Source organism: Salvelinus sp. IW2-2015, linkage group LG2 (genome assembly GCF_002910315.2).
Source record: "Salvelinus sp. IW2-2015 linkage group LG2, ASM291031v2, whole genome shotgun sequence".
NCBI classification, from domain to species: Eukaryota; Metazoa; Chordata; class Actinopteri; order Salmoniformes; family Salmonidae; genus Salvelinus; species Salvelinus sp. IW2-2015.
Genome location: NC_036839.1, coordinates 42975983 through 42998330, shown reverse-complemented (window position 1 = coordinate 42998330; position 22348 = coordinate 42975983). Strand labels below are relative to the sequence as shown.

General features: G+C 44.4%; 1 protein-coding gene across 1 annotated transcript in view; it reads left to right on the top strand.

Moving 5' to 3' along the window:
• The window catches only part of LOC111971969 (tensin-1-like), a 108908-nt gene extending 86782 nt beyond the window's left edge, over positions 1–22126 (top strand). Inside the window, 13 exon segments of the mRNA XM_070446442.1 lie at positions 6115–6308; positions 6439–6577; positions 9096–9197; positions 10386–10563; positions 10799–11650; positions 11682–12253; positions 13280–13366; positions 15427–15515; positions 15517–15556; positions 16055–16150; positions 20462–20533; positions 20701–20727; positions 21969–22126. Coding sequence (XP_070302543.1) covers positions 6115–6308; positions 6439–6577; positions 9096–9197; positions 10386–10563; positions 10799–11650; positions 11682–12253; positions 13280–13366; positions 15427–15515; positions 15517–15556; positions 16055–16150; positions 20462–20533; positions 20701–20727; positions 21969–22126 — 2606 coding nt within the window.
• Positions 22127–22348: the final 222 nt, after the last annotated feature.

The window sequence follows — 22348 nt, the reverse complement described above, 5'->3', positions numbered from 1 at the left end:
GCTCTTAATAAGCCTCACTGAAATTGTTTTTAATAGTGATGCAGAACTATGCCAACAAACACAAGGGTAAACTGTCAATGACATTATGAAACCATTTGAATGTATTCTGCTTGGGTTGCCAACCCTTTTCCACGAGAACAACCCATGTACCTTATATACATGGCAGTTGTCCCTCTTGACAAGCTTTCCAAAGTGCATATTTCAGCTAATTGTATCTCATGACAGTCTTCGTTAGCAGTGAGCTCATCAGTCATCGCACATGCTCACAAGATGACCTCTCGCCAACGGAGCAAGTTCGCTGGCTTAACCAAACACAGTTCTGCAGTGTGGAAACCTGCCATAAAGCCAACCGAGACCAGTGATATGGAAACGTATTGCTAAGCTGTGAAGGGACAGCTCTGATTCAACTATAAGACAGGGACTGTTACAATAATGGAGTTGAATAGAATAGAAAGCATTAATGCATCTTCTTGATTCTGAAATGATGAGTTTCGGTGAAACACCATTATGGCCGGACAGTGATAATGCTATGTTGCTTTTATACACAATAAACACCATTATGACCGGACAGTGATAATGCTATGGTGCTTTTATACACAATAAACACCATTATGGCCAGATAGTGATAATGCTATGGTGCTTTTATACACAATAAACACCGTTTTGACCGGACAGTGATAATGCTATGGTGCTTTTATACACAATAAACACCATTATGGCCGGACAGTGATAATGCTATGGTGCTTTTATACACAATAAACACCATTATGGCCGGACAGTGATCATGCTATGGTGCTGTTATACACAATAAACACCATTATGACCAGACAGTGATCATGCTATGGTGCTTTAATACACAAGAAACACCATTATGGCCAGACATGTGTTTTTTTTACACCACTATGGCCGGACACTATTTTATTTATTTAACCGGGCAAGTCAGTTAAGAACACATTCTTATTTACAGCGATGGCCTACCGGGGAAGAGTGGGTTAACTGCCTTGTTTAGGGGCAGAACGACAGATTTTTACCTTGTCAGCTCAGGGATTTGATCTTGCAACCTTTCGGTTACTAGTCCAACGCTCTAACCACTAGGCTACCTGCCTGGCCCATATGACCAAACAGCGATAGTACTATGGTGGTTTTATACACAAATCTAATAAAACTTTATTTATAGGGCATTCACAACACACATTACTGTAAAATAACAAACTATAGGAGAGAATATTGCTCTCTACTTGTTAGTCAGTTTGTCACACAACCACTTTGTTTCTCTGGTTGGATGGCTCAAAGACACTGATAGTAGACTTCCCTTATCATTTGGTTGTCAAGGGATACAAGCCCACTTCGTCAACATGTACAGGCAGCTGTCTGCTGAAACATATACGACACGTCCACTTGTTGGTAATATTACTGACATATTCACTGATATTCACTGGTCATGTCATGATAGTCACTGATCATGTCATGGTAGTCACTGATCATGTCATGATAGTCACTGGTCATGTCATGATAGTCACTGATCATGTCATGGTAGTCACTGATCATGTCATGATAGTCACTGGTCATGTCATGATAGTCACTGGTCATGTCATGATAGTCACTGGTCATGTCATGATAGTCACTGATTATGTCAGTAATTTCTCTCATAGATGTTTGACATTTCTGTCATATTGTGAGCGATTATGATTGTAATTCTGTACGTTTTTATAAACTAGCAAATAACTTTTCTTATATTTTGTTCCTTTCTGTGGACCATCTCTTTATCTCTCTACCTCTCCCTCATTCTCTCTCTTCTTCATCATCTTCATCCTCCTCATTCTCCCTCATCTTCATCATCTTCCTCCTCCTCATTCTTCTGCCGACTCCAATTATACCCCTGCTCTAACCAGAGTACTCGGCCCGAATGCAAAGCCGACTCACATCTCCTCAATGTGAGCACCGTCGCTCCCTCTCCCTCTCTGGTTCGTTCCCCTCCTCTTCTCCTCCCCTGTTTTACCCTGCCACTGACTCCTCTTCCAAACGAACCTTGCTGACTGTCTTTCCATGTCACTGCCTGCTAGTTTTGATGTTTGCATTTGTTGCTTCCTGTTTTACCCCTTTCTTTCCATCTCTGCCTCACTCTCTTTTTTCTCATTATCTTTCTTTCTCTCTCTCTCGCTCACTGTCTCTCTCTCTCTGTCTTGTCTCTCTCTCTCTCTCTCTTGTTCTGTTTCTCTCACTCTCGCTCTGTCAGTCTCTCCCTCTGTTTCTCTCTCTCTATCTCTTGCTATGTCAATGTAATCTAATGTCCAGTTTTCCAATACACCGTCCTTCATCTCTGTTTGATGGAGGAAGCAGTTCGATGTTTATTTCTCAAGGTTAAGGCATCAACCCAACACCCCCAAAAATTGGTAATATTGAAGTTTTAGAAGGACGAGATGAGGAAGCACAAAGGTGTCTTTGTGCAGACTCACATCAGAGCGCATGTCACAACATACCGCCAGGGAACAATACCCAAGGCCAGGAAACACTGGCCTCTTTCAAGGCTGCTCTTTCCATCTTCTGTTTTTAACATTTCCATCACAAGCAAAGGGCACTAAATCTATGGGGAAGACTGCTTTAGACTCCCGTTTTAAAACATTGTGAAGATCTTATCTGTTCATGAGAAGAGGTAGAATAGGATGCACAGTTCTTTTCTTTCAGGAGCCTGGAGTGGTCTACAGAGTACTGTACTGTACTGTACTCCACAAAGTCAGAGTAGCCCTGGGAGTCCAAGGACTGTAATGAATGACCACATCCATTCTATTTACACTGAGTATACAAAACATTAAGAACACATGCTCTTTCCATGAGGTAGACTGACCAGGTAAAAGCTATGATCCTTTATTGATGTCACTTGTTAAATCCACTTCAGTCAGTGTAGATGAAGGGGAGGAGACAGGTTAAAATAAGTATTTTTAAGCCTTGAGACAATTGATACATGGGTTGTGTATGTGTGTCATTCAGAGGGTGAATGGGTGAAACAAAATATTTAAGTGCCTTTGTGTCAAGAACTGCAACGCTGCTGGGTTTCTCACGCTCAACAGTTTCCTGTGTGTATCAAGAATGGTCCACCACCCAAAGGACATCCAGCCAACTTGACACAACTGTGGGATGCATTGGCCCAGTCAACATGGGCCAGCATCCCTGTTGAATGCTTTCGACACCTTGTAGAGAGCCTGCCCTGACACATTGAGGCTGTCAGAATAGGGTCCGACCTGGTCTACAGGAAAAAAAACACTTTGTTTGGTATATTTGGATACATACAGTACATAGATATGCTTGCAATCTATTCAATACATTACTTTGAAGGGAATTCCCCTTAATTTTACCCCAGATAACCCTTCCTCACCATAACATAGTCCCTCACAGGAGCATATTCACAGCGCGGTGTAGGGAGATGAGTGCTAGCCCTGTCTTCATAAAATAGATTATTCCACTTCCTGTGGCTTGGATCCATTTTATTCAATACAATATCTGTGTTTAAATGGTTGAGAAACGATGGGGAGGGGGAGAAGACAATTCCCCAAATATATCCTGGGAATCTCTGCTGTAACAGCTGGAAGCTATTAGCCATCGCCAGGGCAACGGCACAGTGTTTGACAGGCTCCGCTGTGCATACTGGGTCCATCTGTTTTCCGTGATTCCAGGCCCGTTTGGGAGGGGGAGGGGTTACCAGCTACACACTATTCATGCACCAGTGCTTGAGATGTATCTAACAATGCCCTTCCTCGATCCACAAATCAAAATCTGAGCCCAGCCTGGACATGTGACACTACTTAAGCCGCACCATTGGAGGAAAACCAAGAGTAAATAAATGGGCATATGAATGGCATGTGTGCAGGTTTTGCCGTTTTAGGCTTACTCTTAGATCCTACTCTTAGATCCTACTCTTAGATCCTACTCTTAGATCCTACTCTTAGATCCTACTCTTAGATCTTGTCACGGTACTGTTTAGGTATGCAGAAAATTGGGTTCCAACAAAATACAATTGAGCCTTGTTCACACTGCACGCCTTAATGCTCAAATCAGTTTTGTTTTTCAAATCCGTTTTGGAATACTGACTGTCCAAACTACAAATCGGATTTGCGTGCGTTCAGACAACAGTCATTTGCTGACATGGCAACGCTACTTGTTATAGTAACGATGGGTGTGTGTTCAGTGGTGTAGGCTGATTGGTGGTGGTGCTCGGGCTTCCTATCAGTCAGAATTATGTAGCAAGCTATAAGGTGTTCAAAATCATAGTGTAAGAACACTTTTAAAGAATCAAAAGGATAAGATTACAAACAAATTAGTGAATGTGCTAAAAAGCTAAACGGTGACCTAGCTAGCTAGTTGACTGCTGTGGCTACTTTCATTTGGAAAGTTAGATAAACAACTAACGAGCTAGTTAGTTACTACATGCTCTTGACAAACAGTCAACAGAGTAGCTAGCAAGCGACAATATATGCCAAATAACAGTCTAAAAACCACTTGAGGGCAAATGCATCATATTTGACCGTACAGACACAAGTCGGATGGCCATTAATCAGATTTGTATCTGGTTTTGAACCCACTTACAAAGGTGATTTGAAATGTGGCTAGTAATATATGTGCTTTTTGGCTTTTCATACTGCAGCAAAAYTAACAGATTTGAATCGGATATGCACAAAAGGCTGTAGTTATACTAGATTTCTGTTGATGTGTATACAGTGTTGTGTTTTAGACAGATAGGATGTTAGTTGGCCTTTTAGAAGACTGCTATCCTTTGATACCACCTCCAAAAACCCCTGTGTAGTCGGTTTAACGTCGTGGAAGATGGAGATATTTCCTCAGAGTCATGAATATGATTTGGAGTACCCAAACACATAAGGAATGTTTGACTCTTGTATGACCAAAGAGGCCAGATCTATTCTGACAGTAACTATAACCCTCTTAGTTTCCCACAGCTGCAGGCTAATGCTATCGCTAACTTTTCCCCTGTGGATATATCCGCTGGTTTATCCAGCCAGAGGCTGAGCTAGGGCTTGTAAATATTTTTCACGGTTTCCATAACAGTCGACTCTCTCACTAGGGTGTGTTTGCATGCTTTTCCATCTTCGGGACGGTATGTCAGAACTTCAGGCCAGAAGAATCCATGAATCAGAGTGATAGTTTGTTTGCAGACAGTCAGTGCTAGCTACAGAGTAGATTGCGTTATACCTGGACAAAAAAAGCAATGGAGGTGTTTATGAGCAATTTTCAATGACTCTCAAAGAGAATAATATTTACTCTAAACTTGAAGAACCCAGGGATTTAACATATTTTTAGGAAAAGCTGGATTTGATACAAAACCTACAATACGTAGAATGCTTACATTAACCTAACATCTATGGTTACGAGTGAACAAAAACAAGTTCACTCTAAAAGTTCCCTCCAAAAACCTTCCCTCCGCATACTGTGCCTGTTTAGATTTTTTTGACCTCCTTTTTCCTGTCCAAAACTGCATATAGCTGTGCAAAGCCCACTGTTCACTTCCTGTTTTCAGCAAAACCACCTACAGTACCTCACCCGGCCATGCAGTAACTAACACATTAGGATGACCCTCTTACACAAATCCTGTTTGTTTTACACTGGCAGCTCTCTCTCCTTCCCTCCAAACCCGCCKATTGAAATCAGCTTACTGGAACCTTTGAGGTTCATCCAAAACATTAGCAAACGCCACAGAGCATTACCCAGATAACAACAGTTACAAATGTAGACTGTTTTACTGATGTACCAGCAAGTTCTTGATAATCTTGTGGCTTTCAAGGAGAACATTGATCCTCACTGTTCCCAAATGAACAAGCCCAGAGCTCTTATAAACAGTGACTGCTTGTAGAAAGTTCTGATCCGAGTATTCAACATCAAGTAGCATTTTGAAAGGTCAGCTTTGCCGTTTCTAACAGGTTACTTTGTAACTGTTTGCCTATTATGTCGGTCCTGTGGATTAATGGCTGTTCGAAACATTGCCGGTTTGCAGTGAAGAGTTGCATTATCAAGAGCATGATAATGATGTGTGTTTGCAAACACTTTTTATTTTTTTATTTTACAAACCACTTGTGATCAAATGTGACCTCTGAATGATCTTGGCAGGTGTCCAGTCTTGTGGGACGTCATTGGACGAGGCGTCGGCCCCGCCCCATCGCCACACCACCAGTGAGGGACAATGCATCAACGGCCACGACGAAAGCTCTTCCTACCAACCCCCGGTCCGCTCCCCTATTCGTTGCGTCTCACCGGAGTTCGTCAACACCATAGCGCTGAATCCCGGGGGGCGGCCCAAGGAGGTAGAATGCTCCCGCCCCTAGGCCTAACCTTCTCAAGTGTGTCTCACATAGGATTATAGAGTTGTGATGGCCATAATGAAAACTAATATATGTGTGTTTCTGTGCGCGTCTATGTTTTCCCTCCCTCCAGAGACACATCCACAGCTACAGAGAGGCCTTTGAGGAGTTGGATGGAGGCCAAATCAGCCCCACGCCCACTGTTGGTGGTGAGGTGTTCCCCCATACCCCTGCCTTCCCCGTCTCGCCGCAAACCCCTTACTTCAACCTGTGTAAGTCTCCCCTCTGGCTGGCTGAGGGCGCTGTGGAACTCAGGGCTTTTACCATAGAGAATATTTAATGATGTTCAGCGTTTACCTTTACCTTTACATCTAAAGAAATATCTTACAGAAGGAAGTGGCATTACATCTAACTGTATATGCTATTATAAGACATCATGATAATGACATGTTACATTCAGTTATGTACAGGTCCACAGTGTAGAAACTATACAACTGATATTATGATCAATAACTTCAGGGTGGAATTAGTCTAGCCACAGACAGATAGGACAACCGCCAACACAAAACACTGKAAGTTCTTTTTAAAGATCCTTACTGTCATTTTATTTTTTGTAATTTGAAATAGATTTCTAAGTCTTTTTGTAATTGATTGTAATGCCCAATATGGATTTTGGTTGGTTTTAATTATTCAATTATAAAAATTTTCCTCTTCATCTCAAAAAAGAATATACTGCATCTCRCATTCAACCCTGTTTAGATGTAGGGCTAGTTAACTACATTTCCCACATGACAACATCCCATTTCAAACCCATTCAGACAGATTTGAGTAGCTGGTGAAGGCAGGATAAGTCCTAATAAGGCCACACTGTTTGCCATTGCCTCAGCTCATAGAAAAGCCTGAGTCATCCTATCAGACCGAATCCCTCTTCTCTCCTGCCTTCCAMGCAGTAATTCAGTGTGATGAGAAATGTGCTGCCATCCACAGATCAACATGTCCTGGMATTCCACAAGTCTTCTGATGCATTTAGTAGACACCTCTTCCATGTGAAAGATAGGCGCTGTCTAATTTCTTGATTTTATTCAGTGCCTGACTTTTCATGTTAAGACATTTTTTAAATTGAACCTTTATTTAACAAAGCAAGTCAGTTAAGAACAAATTCTTATTTACAATGATGGCCTACCGGGGAACAGTGGGTTAACTGCCTTTCAGGCAGAACAAGACAGATGTTTACCTTGTCAGCATGCCACTGAAGAGCAGTACCTCTTAAGACATTGGAGCCCCTTCTGGACTTGAGGTCTACACCACAATAAGGAAACATACACGTATTCACTAATGGTCATCTCACACAAACACACACACACACACACACAACACCACACACACACACACACACACACACACACACACACACACACACACACACACACACACACACACACACACCACACACACACACACACCACCACACACACACACACACACACACCAACACACACACAGAAGACAGAGGACGCACACAGACACACACACACACACACCACACACTTCCGCTAGACACACCACACAGTCATACACACCACACACACCACACACCACACACACACACACACACACACACCACACACAGACACACAACGACAGACAGACAGACAGACAGACAGACAGACAGACAACAGACAGACAGACAGACAGACAGACAGACAGACAGACAGACAGACAGACAGACAGACAGACAGACAGACAGACAGGACAGACAACAGACACAACAACACACACAAGACAGACACACAGACACAACTATTTTGTAAATATTTAAACCCACTGTCTAAAGGTACTTGCTTTATGTTGTCATATGTATCCCTTTTCCATCAATTTGCTAAGCATCAAACTTTTCCTGCAGAGCCTATCTTGTCTGTCTTATCTTCTTATCCTCCTTACTTGCTTATATTGTCTTATCTGTCTTATCTTATGTGGCTTATCTGGTCGTTTCTGTGTTTTCATACTGTCAGTGAGTCACTTTGTTATTTTTTGTATCCGTGTTGTCGCGCTTCAGTGACTTGCTCTGCATTTGTGTGCATGGCGCACCTCTGCTCACGCCTGCATGTGTGTTGTGGACTGTCACTCAGAGGCTTTTCACACTGTAAGTCACCTGCATGCCCTCCCATAGACAATGAAGCATGGCACACCCTCACACCTCTAGCTGTGCCATCATTATTACACATGTTTTGTTGTGTCACCGTGTCAATGTTGTTTGTGATGTCTAGACAGACTCAGCACCTGTACGCACCATTATGAAAACACACACATTGGCTTCCCGGCCTGGACTAAAAATATATTTTCAAACAGTGTTCTACATTGAGCATGCTTTTATATCAGACTATGGTTATCTGGTCCGTGAAACCAGTCCTTTATGTTTCTATTCAAGAGCATCTGATGAGCTCATAGAACACGTGCAGAAATGAGCAACCTGTCTTGAATTCAAGATTCTAACAGTTAATGAATGTAGGCTTCATACCTTACATAGATACAAACCAGCACAACACACACACACACACACACACACACACACACACACACACACACACACACACACACACACACACACACCACACACACACACAACACACACACACACACACACACACACACACACACACACACACACACAGGTACAACACGAAAGCGCAGGTGTTTACTGTCAAGACTGTTGTCGTGAAGCATGCTAAATTCTAAGTAATGCTAAGTCATGTTGCTAAAGTGTGTTATGTTCTTTTTTTCTTCTCCTAGGCCAAGCTCGTTCCCCTCCAGGTCTGATGAAGACCCCTCTCTCTGCCTTGGGCCTCAAACCCCACAACCCAGCTGAGATACACCTCAACCAGAGTGGATCAGGTGAGTTAGCATAACTTATTATGTTATCATAGCAGTGCTCCATTCATGAGCTGGAAGAGCCTGTTAGCATAGCATCGTGCACCCTCTGTAGAACGTTAGCATGGCATTGTGTTACTTACATGGCGTAGTGATAAAATGTAAGCATTGGTTAGCATAGTGCTACACCCTTGAGGCCTCACCAATGTTAGCATAGCAACCTATCTTTAGTTTGAGATGCTAGTAACATAAGTAGCAACATGGTCATTGAGCCTTGTCTACTGTTTACCCGTTAAACTATAACTACACCCCCTTCACTGTATAAATCACCTCTTCATTTTGGTTTTACAAGCTCTCTTTCTTGGTGAGCTCGCCAGGATATTGAACATTGTTTATGTCTCAAATGTGGTTATATTGGGGTTGATTTTAGTGACCTAGGAATGTGTATAAAAGCTTGATTTATGGCCCATCTTCATAGGGGTTGCATGTTAATCCAGCCTTCAAAGCTACGCTTCCTTTTGAATCCCATATTTATACAGCCGACAGGCTAAATGTGAGAGAGAGACCCAATAAATATAATTTTAATAAATGATCCCTTTGAACATGTGCTCTTTTTCATCCTCTTTTCTTGGCCTTTATGTCGTGTTTGCTTCTAGTGGAGGCAGGAGCAATAAGATCTCCTTACTGGATGAGGGTTCTAGGAGAGATGTTTGACTTGGCTCATGAGATGTGGGACCCCTCTGCTTTGTTGTTCCTTCTATGCTGACTGTTTCCAACATTTTAGTCATTTAGCAYATGCTGATATCCAGAGCGACTTACAATAACAATCAGGGTTAAATGCCTTGCTCAAGGGCACAGACAGATATTTAACCTAGTCGGCTCGGAGATTTGAACCAGCAACCTTTCGGTTACTGGCCCAATGCTCCTAACCGCTAGGCTAACTGTTTCAGCATTGACACTGAAATAAAGATTGTTTTTCCCAAAGTACAGGATGACTTGATTTCAAAGCAACTCTCTAATAATGAATTCAGTAGGAGAAGAAAACAAAGAATGTTTGAAATGTAAAAGATAAATGATCATGGTGGCATGTTTACAAGGACGGTGTCACTGTTTAYGGGGAAAGTGCAGCCTTCCTGTGAAGCCAGCATTATCTTCGCGACAGTACACACTGTAATGAAATCACCCTTAATGGCCAACTCTGTATCTCTTCAGAGCCGTTGAGCTACGTGGAGTCAGTGGCCAGATCCGCTGTGGCCGGCAGGGGACCAGCAGGACCCCCCGTGACCCTCACCCCCCCAGGATGGACCTTGGCTAGGCAGACGACCCCTGACCCCTCCCCAACCCTCAACCCCCTATTGTCTAGCTGCAGCTCCATCCACAGATCAGAGGGGTGAGTACGAAAACAAACAACATTAAGTCATACTGTAGATTAAATGACATTCAACATACACTGGTTGCAGTACATGATATTGGTAAGGAACCAGTGTTCCTGAAATATACTACAATGTTTTTAGATAGTAAGGGACCATAGATGTTATTACCGCAAGTACTTCATTCTACTGTAGGCATCTTTCTAAACACTGTGTTTCATGAATGTCTCCCCACCCCACCCCTCGCTCCATCAGAGAACACCCGTTGGCTGACAGCAGTGCGATCATCCCCTCGCAAGCGGCCATTGACTCCAGCTTACGCTCCTTTCCTTCCGAGGGCACGTATCCCATCCCCTCCCCCACCCCTACCCCCATTGCCACTCCCACCCCATACCTCCAGGCCCTGGGCTCCCCATCTTCCTTCCTTCAAGCCCTGGGAACCCCCACCTCCTCCTACCTGAGCTCCAACTACCCCACCCTGTCTTACCTGTGTTCCCCCACCACCACACCCTCCTACCTGTGTCCCAGTGGCCTTATGGGGAGCTATGTCTCCCCGGAACCCAGCCCCCCCCCGCTCCAGCCAGAGGTATCTGCCCAGGAAAGCCTTGTGGTCATCCTCCCCTCGTCAGGATCAGGAAGTCTCCACACACTGCATCGTGACCTCAACACCTCATCTAGCATCCCCTCCCTCCAACATCGGCAACAGCCCACCAATCAGTGCAGCCCTGTCATGGGCCACCAGCCCTCTCCGGCCAATGGCTTTGTGGAGTTTGGGATCCCTGGGATGGTAATGACAGGAAGTCCCATGTTGGGCCGCCACCACTATAACCCATGTGTGTCCCAGGGGACACAGTCTAGCCCAGTGCTGAGCCAACAACCGTCCCTGATGCAGGCCTCCCAGGACAGCCCCATGCTCAGTTGCCAGCCCTCCCTCACCTACAGCCAACCCATCCAGTCCAGTATCCAGAGCAGTCCGGTACTGGACCAACATCCCTCCCTCACCTACAGCCAACCCATCCAGTCCAGTATCCAGAGCAGTCCGGTACTGGGCCAACATCCCTCCCTCACCTACAGCCAACCATCCAGTCCAGGTATCCAGAGCATCCGGTACTGGCCAACATCCCTCCCTCACCTACAGCCAACCATCCAGTCCGGTCCAGAGCAGTCCGGTACTGGGCAAATCCTCCCTCACACATGCCAACTCATCAGTCCGTATCCAGAGCAGTCCGGTACTGGGCCAACATCCCTCCCTCACCTACAGCCAACCCATCCAGTCCAGTATCCAGAGCAGTCCGGTACTGGGCAGACACCCGTCCCTCGGCCAGATGTCACAATGCAGTCCAAGTCTGGACCGACACCCAATGCTGCATAGTAGCGGCTACACCACCCCGGACGAAAGGCAGGGCACCCTGTCTCGTCAGAGCAGCTCCTCTGGGTACAACCCACCCTCCACACCCTCCTTCCCCGTATCCCACGCGGGCTATCTGGACGGGGGGATGATGATGGGGGTAAGGCAGGGCAGTCCGGCCCCACAGGCTCAGCCCCAGCTTCCGGAGAAGAGGCGAATGTCCAGCGGGGAGAGGCCCAACGGGGGGCTCTCGTACGGGACACTGAATGGGAAAGTGTCCTCCCCCATGTCGAGTGGAGGCAGCACGCCCAGCACCAGCTACTTTCATACACTACCGGACTTCTCCAAGTTTAACATGACTGGTAAGACCACCTTGAAAACCCTCTTAAAACGTAGCTACTGACGCAGCAAAGAGCATCCCCAACTAGCACAGACATCCCTAGCAAAACAGGAAGCAAAGATCCGTGTATTTTCAAGGACAATATGTTTTTTTAAGTGGGTAATTAACATGAAACMAAGCTGATTTTACCATCTCATAAACCATTTTTGGGGGGCATAACTTTTGATATGTGTTTAGCCACAATTGAGGTTATTCTACAAATAAGATGTTTGTGAAAATTGTTACCCAATGCATTCCTGAAGTATAATTACACTAGTACCTAACTACATAACTACAATGTAAATCCATCTGTTTTCCTACTCTAGTTCTTCAGTGAAACCAGATGAAGTGATTAGTTCTAGTAAAGTATAGTGAGGTAACGTGAATGTGGTCATACTCCAATGGTTTTAGCTGAGCAGGAGCTCAGTTGGACTTACTTCTCTCTGTAAACACATTGCAGACCAGATGAGGGAATGAATGCACTCCAAGGCAGCCCAGCCAGGCCCAGATGCTAGGCTGAGATAGAACTGGCATCTGGCCCAGAGCCTTGGCTGGTGGCCATTTCTGCGTCTGCAGCGGTTTCACAGCTCCATTCTGTGTCATACTGAGTATACTGACAGCAACTACTTATATGGTCGCAGATATAGATACTGGCTTGTTTGCGAGACTAATCTCTACACAGTAAGGAGCTGATTTCAGTTGATTTATAGATTATCTTTGATGGTTCTTGGTCAAGGTGACCCTCGTGAAGGATCACTGCTGCTGTCTTGGTCCAGGTCTCTCTTGAAAAATAGATGCTTATCTCAACCAGACTAACCTGGTTAAATAAAGGTTAAATAAATAAATCACAGAGACCCAAGACTTGATTCAATGTAATGTGACATGCAGCATTCACGCAGTATCGTATAAACATACCCTTTTTAATATGGCCTAATCAAAGGGTTACTGTGGACATGCAGGTAAGGCTACATGTCATGGTTTCAACACAACTTGTAATTTCTTGTCCTAGACGGGAGTCCAGAGACCAGGCTGAATGTAAAGTTTGTTCAGGATACGTCCAAGTTCTGGTACAAGCCTGACATCTCCCGTGAACAAGGTGAGTGTGACTGTTGTCATGGGGGAAGAGATTAAACGTAACAATAGTTATCTTATCCCACTAGTTGTTCTTCTAGCTAGCATAAGGCCTATCTAAGATCAAACGTGGCCGAGAATGTTCTTTATTTAGTTAACCGTGAGAAAGTTAGGATGTGTGTTTGTTTTAAACCCTGTTGGATCCACCTGACACATCCACCCCGATCCACCACACATGCCCTAATTTACCCTGTTCTGTTCAGTTCTGTCGTGTTGTGTTCTATTGTGTTCTGTTGTGTTCTATTGTGTTTTAGTGTCTGTTTGTGTTACTTGTTCTGTGTTCTTCTATTGTGTTTCTGTCCAATTGTGTTGTGTTGTGTTGTGTTGTGTTTTATTTGTGTGTGTGTCTGTTCTATTGGTTCTATGTGTTGTGTTCTGTTTCTATTGTGTTTTATTGTGTTGTGTTTGTGTTTGTGGTTCTATTCTTCTGTTGTGTGTGTGTGTTCTGTTGTGTTCTATCTCTGTCTGTTGTGTTCTGTTCTATTGTGTTTCTTGTCCAAGTATGTTCTTGTTGTGTGGTGTCTATTGTGTTCTGTTGTGTTGTGTTCTGTGTTGTTCTATTGTATTCTATTGTGCTCTTTGTGTTGTTTGTTGTGTGTTCTGTTGTGTTGTGTTCTGTTTATGTTTATTGTGTTGGTTGTCTTCTGTTTTGTTGTATTACGTTGTGTTCTATTGTGTTGTGTTCTGCTGTAAGGTCACTGTGAGGTCACTGCTGTTGGCCCCCACATCTACTTCGCACTCTCTTTGGATTACATCATCTGTGTTAAACACAAGCACATGCTCTGCTGCATTGACATCACACATTTCAGACGCACACACACACACAACGAAAACACACAGACAGGCACACACAGAGACACACACTCGCACTCCGCACAGACACACACACACACACACACACACACACACACACACACACACACACACACACACACACACACACACACACACACACACACACACACACACCACACACACACCACCATACGCACTCAATTAAGGCCCCGGGAACATCTGCATGTGATGTAGCTATATCTGTCTTACTTAAAGTCTTTAAAATGTCATATTTGGACACATAGGGATATATAGAATTGCATGTTGCAGTCGCATTAAAGTTATTTTTGTTGATAGACAACAGATTTCTGCTCTCCCCTGTAGTACGTTGAAATATTGGGATCACAAAAGGCCTCCCTCTCCATGGAAAGTTTCCAACTCCCCTTCCGACTCCCCCTCTCATCCTCTCCCTCTTCTCCTTCTCTCTCCCTCCTTCTTTCTCCCCCTCTCATCCTCCTCCCTCTCCTCCTTCTCCCTTCATCCTTCTCCCTCGCATCCTTTCTCCTCGCATCCTTCTCCTCTCCTCTCTCTTCCTCCCCCTCTCTTCCTTCTCCCTTTCCTCTTTCTCCCTCTCCTCCTTCTCCCTCTCCTCCTTCTCCCTCTCCTCTCTCTCCCTCTCCTCCCTCTCTTCCTTCTTCCTCCCCCTCTCATGCTTCTCCCTCTCCTCTTTCTCCCTCTCCTCCTTCTCCCTCTCCTCCTTCTCTCCTCTCCTCTTTCTCCCTCTCTCTTCTCCCTCTCCTCCTTCTCCCTTTCCTCATTTTCCCTCTCTTCCTTCTTCCTTCCCTCTCATCCTTCTCCCTCTCCTCTTTCTCCCTCTCCTCCTTCTCCCTCTCCTCCTTTTCCCTCTCCTCCTTCTTCCTCCCCCTCTCATCCTCCCTCTCCTCCTTCTCCCTCCCATCCCTGTCTTCCTTTTCTTTCTCCTCCTTCTTCCTCCCCTCTCCTCCGTCTCCCTTTCCTCCTTCCCCTTCTTCTCCCTCCCTCCTTCCACTTCTTCTCCCTTTCCTCCTTCCCTTCTTCTCCCTCTTGTCCTTCCCTCTCTCCTTCTTCTCTCTCTCTCCTTCTCCCTCTCCTTATCTTCCATTTCTGTCTTACATATTCCTTGCTTTCTCCCTGTCCTCCTTTCTTACTTGCACCTGCGTGGATACTTGAAGTGGTTATTTATACGAATCATGTGTGTATCGTGTATTTCAGCCATCGGCCTGCTGAGAGAGAGAAGGGCCAGGGGCCTTTGTCATCCCGACAGTCACTCCTTCCGAGGGGCCTATGGCCTGGCCATGAAGGGTGGCCTCTCCTCCTCCTACTGCTCAGCAGTCCAAGAAAGGTACTATATCACCAATGGGTCTCCATCTTCCATATACTGGTTAATAATATAACATCACACTGTCCCTGTAACTGATGGTGGAGAACCATCCTAGAAGAGAAGGGCACGCACATGTGCACGCACACGCACAACCACACACACACACACACACACACACACCCACACCACACACACACACACACACACACACACACACACACACACACACACACACACCACCACACACACACACACACACACACACACACACACACACACACACACGAAGGGCGAGAATGTTCTGTGGAAAACATTTTATTATCAGTTTTTAATAGCCACTAAGATCATCCTAGAACGTTAAACATTATATTTTTGTGTTTGGTCTGTTGTGGTTAAAGATATAATCATGACCAATATAATAACTACACTAAATAATACTTCCCCATATGAGGTGATGTCTACATACCACTAATAACAGGCTCTCTGCGGTTTTGTTCACCGCTGTGTGTTTGTCTGTAGCTGGTGACATCACTAACGAGTTGGTGAGGCACTTCCTGATTGGAACGAGTCCTAAGGGAGTGAAACTGAAGATGTGTCCAACGAGGCCTTACTTTGGTGAGTCACATTTAACCCCTACACACATATGCACACGCACCCAGGGGAGCAAGGAGCGCATTGAAGGACGGAGATCGTCCTCTGACGTTTTGAGAGGGAAGTGGGGAGAGGATGGGTGGATTGAAGAAAATACTTTAGAGACAATAGAAACTTTCTTTCAGACCTTTCAGAACCGGTCCTTCCGACAACAACATGGCATGTTTCTCAGATACGGTAACCGGGGGAAGAGTCAATTCCAGACAGGAGTTTCATGATGTGGTTGTAGTGACTGACTCTTGGCTGTATTGGTCTGATGACTCTGATCTCCTCTCAGTGCTCTCCCTGTCCCGACATTCTCCCATCCCATGATGTTTCATCCTAATTATAGGATGGGATCAGGCAAAGTCATTTAGTATGGTTCAAATGCTCTCCTCTCTAATTTCATCCAGAGACCGCATTACGTGCGTTGGTGTCTGTGTGTGTGTGTGAGACGAGTAGTGTGTGTGTGCATGCACGTGTAGGTGTTTAACAAGCAAAAGTTCCTCCTTGTGCCAAAGTCTGATCAAAAATAGCATGTTTCCAGAGGGTTGTGTCTTACGTCAGCTTCATCCAGCTACAGGAGCCAATTCTGAGAAGGTGCGTGGGCGTCTGGCTTTAGCCTACCTAGCTCCAGACCTGGTTTCAAATACTATTTGAAATATTTCAAATACTTTTGCATTTGCTTTTTCCTGCCTGGAATGCCAGATTGGCAGGCTTTAAAGTAGTTATAATGGTTTCAAATAGTATTTGAACCCTGGTCTGGTAGCTTGCTCCCTTCCCTCCCACATCTTAGCTGTTGTTAAATGAAGGTCGTTTTTGCAGCCCTTTTTTCCTCAAGTCGGTCCAAGTGTCAAATCTCGATATGAAATATGTACAGTGCCTTCAGAAAGTATTCACACCCCTTGACTTTTCCACATTTTGTTGTGTTACAAATTGGGATTAAAARGGATTACATAAAAAAAATTATCCAGACAAAATACTCTGTAATATCAACGTAAAATATATATATATTTTTTTTTTMMGGGGGGGGGATTATTGAAAAATAAAACAATAATATATCTTGATTTATATAAGTATTCAACCACCTGAGTCAATACATGTTAGAACCACCTTTGCCAGAGATTACAGCTGTGAGTCTTTCTGGGTAAGAGCTTTGCACATCTGGATTGTACAATATTTGCCCATTTATTATTATTTCTAAACTCTTCAAGATCTGTCACGTCGGTTGTTGATCATTMCTAGACAGCCATTTTCATTTTTTTGTACTGTTTTTTTATTGTAATTTTTGTATTATTATAATATTTTTTTACTACTATTTTACCCCTTTTTGGTGTCCAATTGGTAGTTACAGTCTTGTCCCATCGCTGCATCTACCATACGGACTCGGYAGAGGCGAAGGTCGAGAGCCATGCGTCCTCCGAAACATGACCCTGCCAAGCTGCATTGCTTCTTAACACACTGCTTGCTTAACCCGGAAGCCAGCTGCACCAATGTGTTGGAGGAAACACTGTACACCTGGCGACACGAGTTAGCGTGCATGCACCCGGAGTCGCTAGAGCATGATGGGACAAGGACGTCCCAGCCGGCCAAACCCTCCCCTAACCCGGATGACGCTCGGCCAATCATGTGCCCCCTCATGGTTCTCCCGGARGCGGCTGACTGTGACACAGCCTGGGATCGAACCCGGGTCAGTAGTGACACCTCTTAGAATGCTAACGCCACTCGGGAGGCACCACCATTTTCAATTCTTGCCATAGATCTTCATGCCAATTTAAGTCAAAACTGTAACTAGGCCACTCAGGAACATTGAATGTCGTCTTGGTAAGTAACTCCATTGAATATTTGGCTTTGTGTTTTACGTTATTATCCTGCTGAAAGGTGAATTAATCTCCTAGTGTCTGTTGGAAAGCAGACTGAACCAGGTTTTCCTCTAGGATGTTGCCTGTGCTTAGCTCTATTCCGTTTATTTTTATCCTAGACAACTCTCAAGTCCTTGCCGATGACAAGCTTACCCATAACATGATGCACCCACCACCATGCTTGAAAATATTGTGGATGACTCTCAGTGATGTGTTGTGTTGGATTGGCCCCAACAATAAGGCTTTGTATTCAGGACAAAAAGTCCCTTACTTTGCCACATTTTTTGCAGTATTGCTTTAGWGCATTGCTGCCAACAGGATGCATGTTTTGGAATATTTTTTTTCTGTACAGGCGTCCTTCTTTTTGCTCTGTCATTTAGGTTACTATTGTGGAGTAACTACAATGTTGTTGATCCATCCTCAGTTTTCTCCTATCACAGCCATTAAACTCTGTAACTGTTTTAAAGCCACCATTGTRRTKATGGTGAAATCCCTGAGCGGTTTCCTTCCTCTCCAGCAACTGAGTTGGGYTGGATGCCTYTATCTTTGCAATGKCTGGGTGTATTGATACACTATCCAAAGTGTCATTTCACCATGCTCAAAGGGATATTCAATGTATGCACCTATCMACCAATAGGTGCCCTTCTTTGCCAGGCATTGGAAAACCTCCCTGGTCTTTGTGGTTGTATCTGTGTTTGAAATTCACTGCTCGACTGAGGGACCTTGCAGATAATTGTATGTGTAGGGTACAGAGATGAGGTTGTCATTCAAAAGTCATYTTAACTACTAGTATTGCACACAGAGTGTCCACATCGACGGGACAGTAGTGGAGAGGGTAGAAAGTTTTAAGTTCCTCGGCGTACACATCACGGACAAACTGAATTGGTCCACCCACACAGACAGCGTGGTGAAAAAGGCGCAGCAACGCCTCTTCAACCTCAGGAGGCTGAAGAAATTTGGCTTGTCATCAAAAGCACTCACAAACTTTTACAGATGCACATCGCGGCATCTTGTCGGGCTGTATCAAGCCTGGTACGGCAACTGCTTCCGCCCACAACGTAAGGCTCTCCAGAGGGTTAGTGAGGTCTGCACAACGCATACCGGGGGCAACTACCTGCCTGCAGGACACTGACACCACCAATGTCCACGGAAAGCATAAGATAATCCAAGGACAAACCACGAGCCACTGCCTGTACCGCTATCAATCCAGAAGGCGAGGTCAGTAAAGGTGCATAAAGCAATGGACGAGAGATGAGAAAAACAACTTCTATCTCAAGCGCATCAGACTGTTGAACAGCCACCACTAACATTGAGTGGCCTGCTGCCATACAATGTACAGTAAAAATTATACTAGCCACTTTAAACAATGACTTCAATATAATGTTTAACATACCCTACATTAGCTCATCTCATATGTATAACTATGTAATCGGATACCATCTACTGCATCTTGCCTATGCCGTTCTGTACCATCACTCATTCATATATCTTTATGTACATATTCTTCATCCCTTTACACTTGTGTGTATAAYGTAGRTGTTGTGAAARWGTTAGGTTAGATTACTCYTTGGTTATTACTGCATTGTCGGAACTAGAASCACAAGCATTTCGCTACACTCGCATTAACATCTGCTAACCATGTGTATGTGACAACTACAATTTGATTTGATTTGATTTGAGAGTGAGTCCATGCAACTTATTATGCGATTAGTTTAGCACATGTTTGCTCCTGAACGTTTTTAGGCCATAACATAACACATACGTATTATGTCAACACATTTCAGCTTTTCATTTTTTAAATAATTTCTAAAAACATTAAAACATCTACATTTTTGCGATTATAAATTCAGGCTGTAACACAACAAGATGTGGAAAAAGTCAAGGGGTGTGAATACTTTCTGAAGACACCATATGTGCGCGTCAGACTCCTGCTACTGGGAACCACAGGGAGATGGCTACTGACCCAGGSACACAGTTAGAGATGACGTAACCAGTCAGACAGCATCAGTCTAAAAATGGCCTTATTGAAGAAACCTTATCCCCTAGACTATACTTATTGAATTATGTTCTAAAGGGAGGGACGGAAGTTGAATTGAGACGCTGGGTGTGTGAGTGTGACACCCCATACACCCACAATAACATCTGCTAAATATGACCAATACAATTTGATTTGATTTGAGTGTGGGTATGGTATGGGGTGTTTGTGGGTCCAGTGTGTGTGATCTACATGTCTTGATGAAGATATGTCATCTTTAAAGAATTGTTGTCCTGTTGGCACAACTAATACTAATCTCTCTTTGTGTGTGTGTGTGTGTGTGTGTGTGTGTGTGTGTGTGTGTGTGTGTGCTGTCTCTTATACACATCTAGATGTGTATGAATTGATACGTACAATGTGGTGTGGGGAATTTCTGAATCGTCTCCTGCTGTGTTTCAGATCTCCACCAGGATGTCCCAGATGTTGCCACGCCAACCAACCAGGCTGACTACCTCCTGAAACATGGAGCAGGTTAGAAGCAGCATACCATTGTGTTGACTATTGGGTTTGGTTGAGCACTTTTCTATGTAATGGAAAGGTCATCTTAATTTTTGTTTGTTTGTCAGCTTTTTGTGACTTACTCTATACCATTCCACTGTTGTCCCCACACTGGTGATGCCACCTCCGTGTCACTATAGGGCAGAGGGTCCGTGCTGACTCCCATGGTAAATCATGTGTCCTTCCTTTTATGAGACTGTTGGTTCCTGACTGCTACATTCTGACCCAGATCTCTGACGTCTGCCTCAGAAGTCTGTGTGTGTGTGTTTGTGTGTGTGTGTGTTTGTGTGTGTGTGTCTGTGTTTGTCTCATCCTACATCTAATAGACGACAACAACTCTAACAATGCCTGAAATGTTTTCTGTCCAATGACTGAATGGTTTTGGGCCCTGACAGTCTTTTCTCCCGTGCAGCCTTGTCCCAGAAAGCACGTACCGCCTTTGAAACTGTCTTGCATGAAAATGCAGATGGACCCTTTTTTAGAATGTGTGCAGAAACGCAGAACTTTAAACCTACTAATATCAATTGTGATATGTATGAAATTAATTCCCTTAACAGCATTGGAAACTGTCAAGAATGTACTGRATTGCATTCAGCATTTTACATGTCAATGATTTGCAAAGCTATAAACTGTTGTMTTACATAGTATATATTGAGGTCTCAAAACATTAGGAACAACTGCTCTTTCCGTGACAGACTGACCAGGTGAATCCAAGGGAAAGCTATGATCCCTTATTGATGTCACTTGTTAAACCAATTCAATCYTTGTAGAATGTTAAATAAGTATTTTTAAGCCTTCAGACAATTGAGACATGGATTGTGTATGTGTGCCATTAAGAGGGTGATGATTTAAGTGCCTTCGAACGGGGTATGGTAGTAGGTGCCAGGCGCACCGGTTTGAGTGTGTCAAGAACTGCAACGTTGCTGGGTTTTTCACGCTCAACAGTTTCCAGTGTGTATGAAGAATGTTCCACCACCCAAAGGACATCRAGCCAARTTGACACAACTGTAGGAATCATTGMAGTCAACATGGGCCATTATCTCGACACCTTGCAGAGGTCATGCGCCCCGGCGAATTGAGGCTSTTCTGAGGGGCAAAAGGGGTTGCAGCTCAATATTAGGACGGTGTTCTTAATGTTTTGTCCACTCTGTGTGCGACAAATAGCATTTTGTAATAGATTACTCCACGTTACTCTGATCTTAAGCATACATAATACATCCTATAAATGAAACGAATGTAAACTGTTGATCATGTCACAACAGAAAGCACGACGACCAAACCAATACGTGTTGTAGCAATGAAAAGCCAGACAGCCCATGACATCATCTCTCTCCTTTTTGACCTCTCTCCTCTTTCCAGTTTGAAATGCACTGTGCTGATTGGCTACATCTCACTCTTTTTTRCCCAGCATGCAATGTGCTGTACATCAACTCGGTGGACATGGAGTCTCTGACAGGACCTCAGGCCATCGCCAAGGCGATCTCGGAGACGATGGCCGCCGCGTCCCCGCCCACCGCCACCGTTGTGCACTTCAAGGTGTCGCCGCAAGGCATCACCCTGACCTGACTGATACAGAGGAAGTGAGTAGGGAGTAGGAAAATGCGTATATCATTGAGTAGTGGAGTGTGTATGCGTGTAGTTGAGTTGGTGGTAGGGCTGGAGTAGTGGTGTAGAGTGTAGTGGAGATAAAGGTGTAGTAGTAGAGTAAGGGTGTATGTGGTGGAGTAGGTCTAGTGAGTGGGGGAGTAGTGAATATGTGATAGGGGTATAGGGGTACTGAATGAGGAG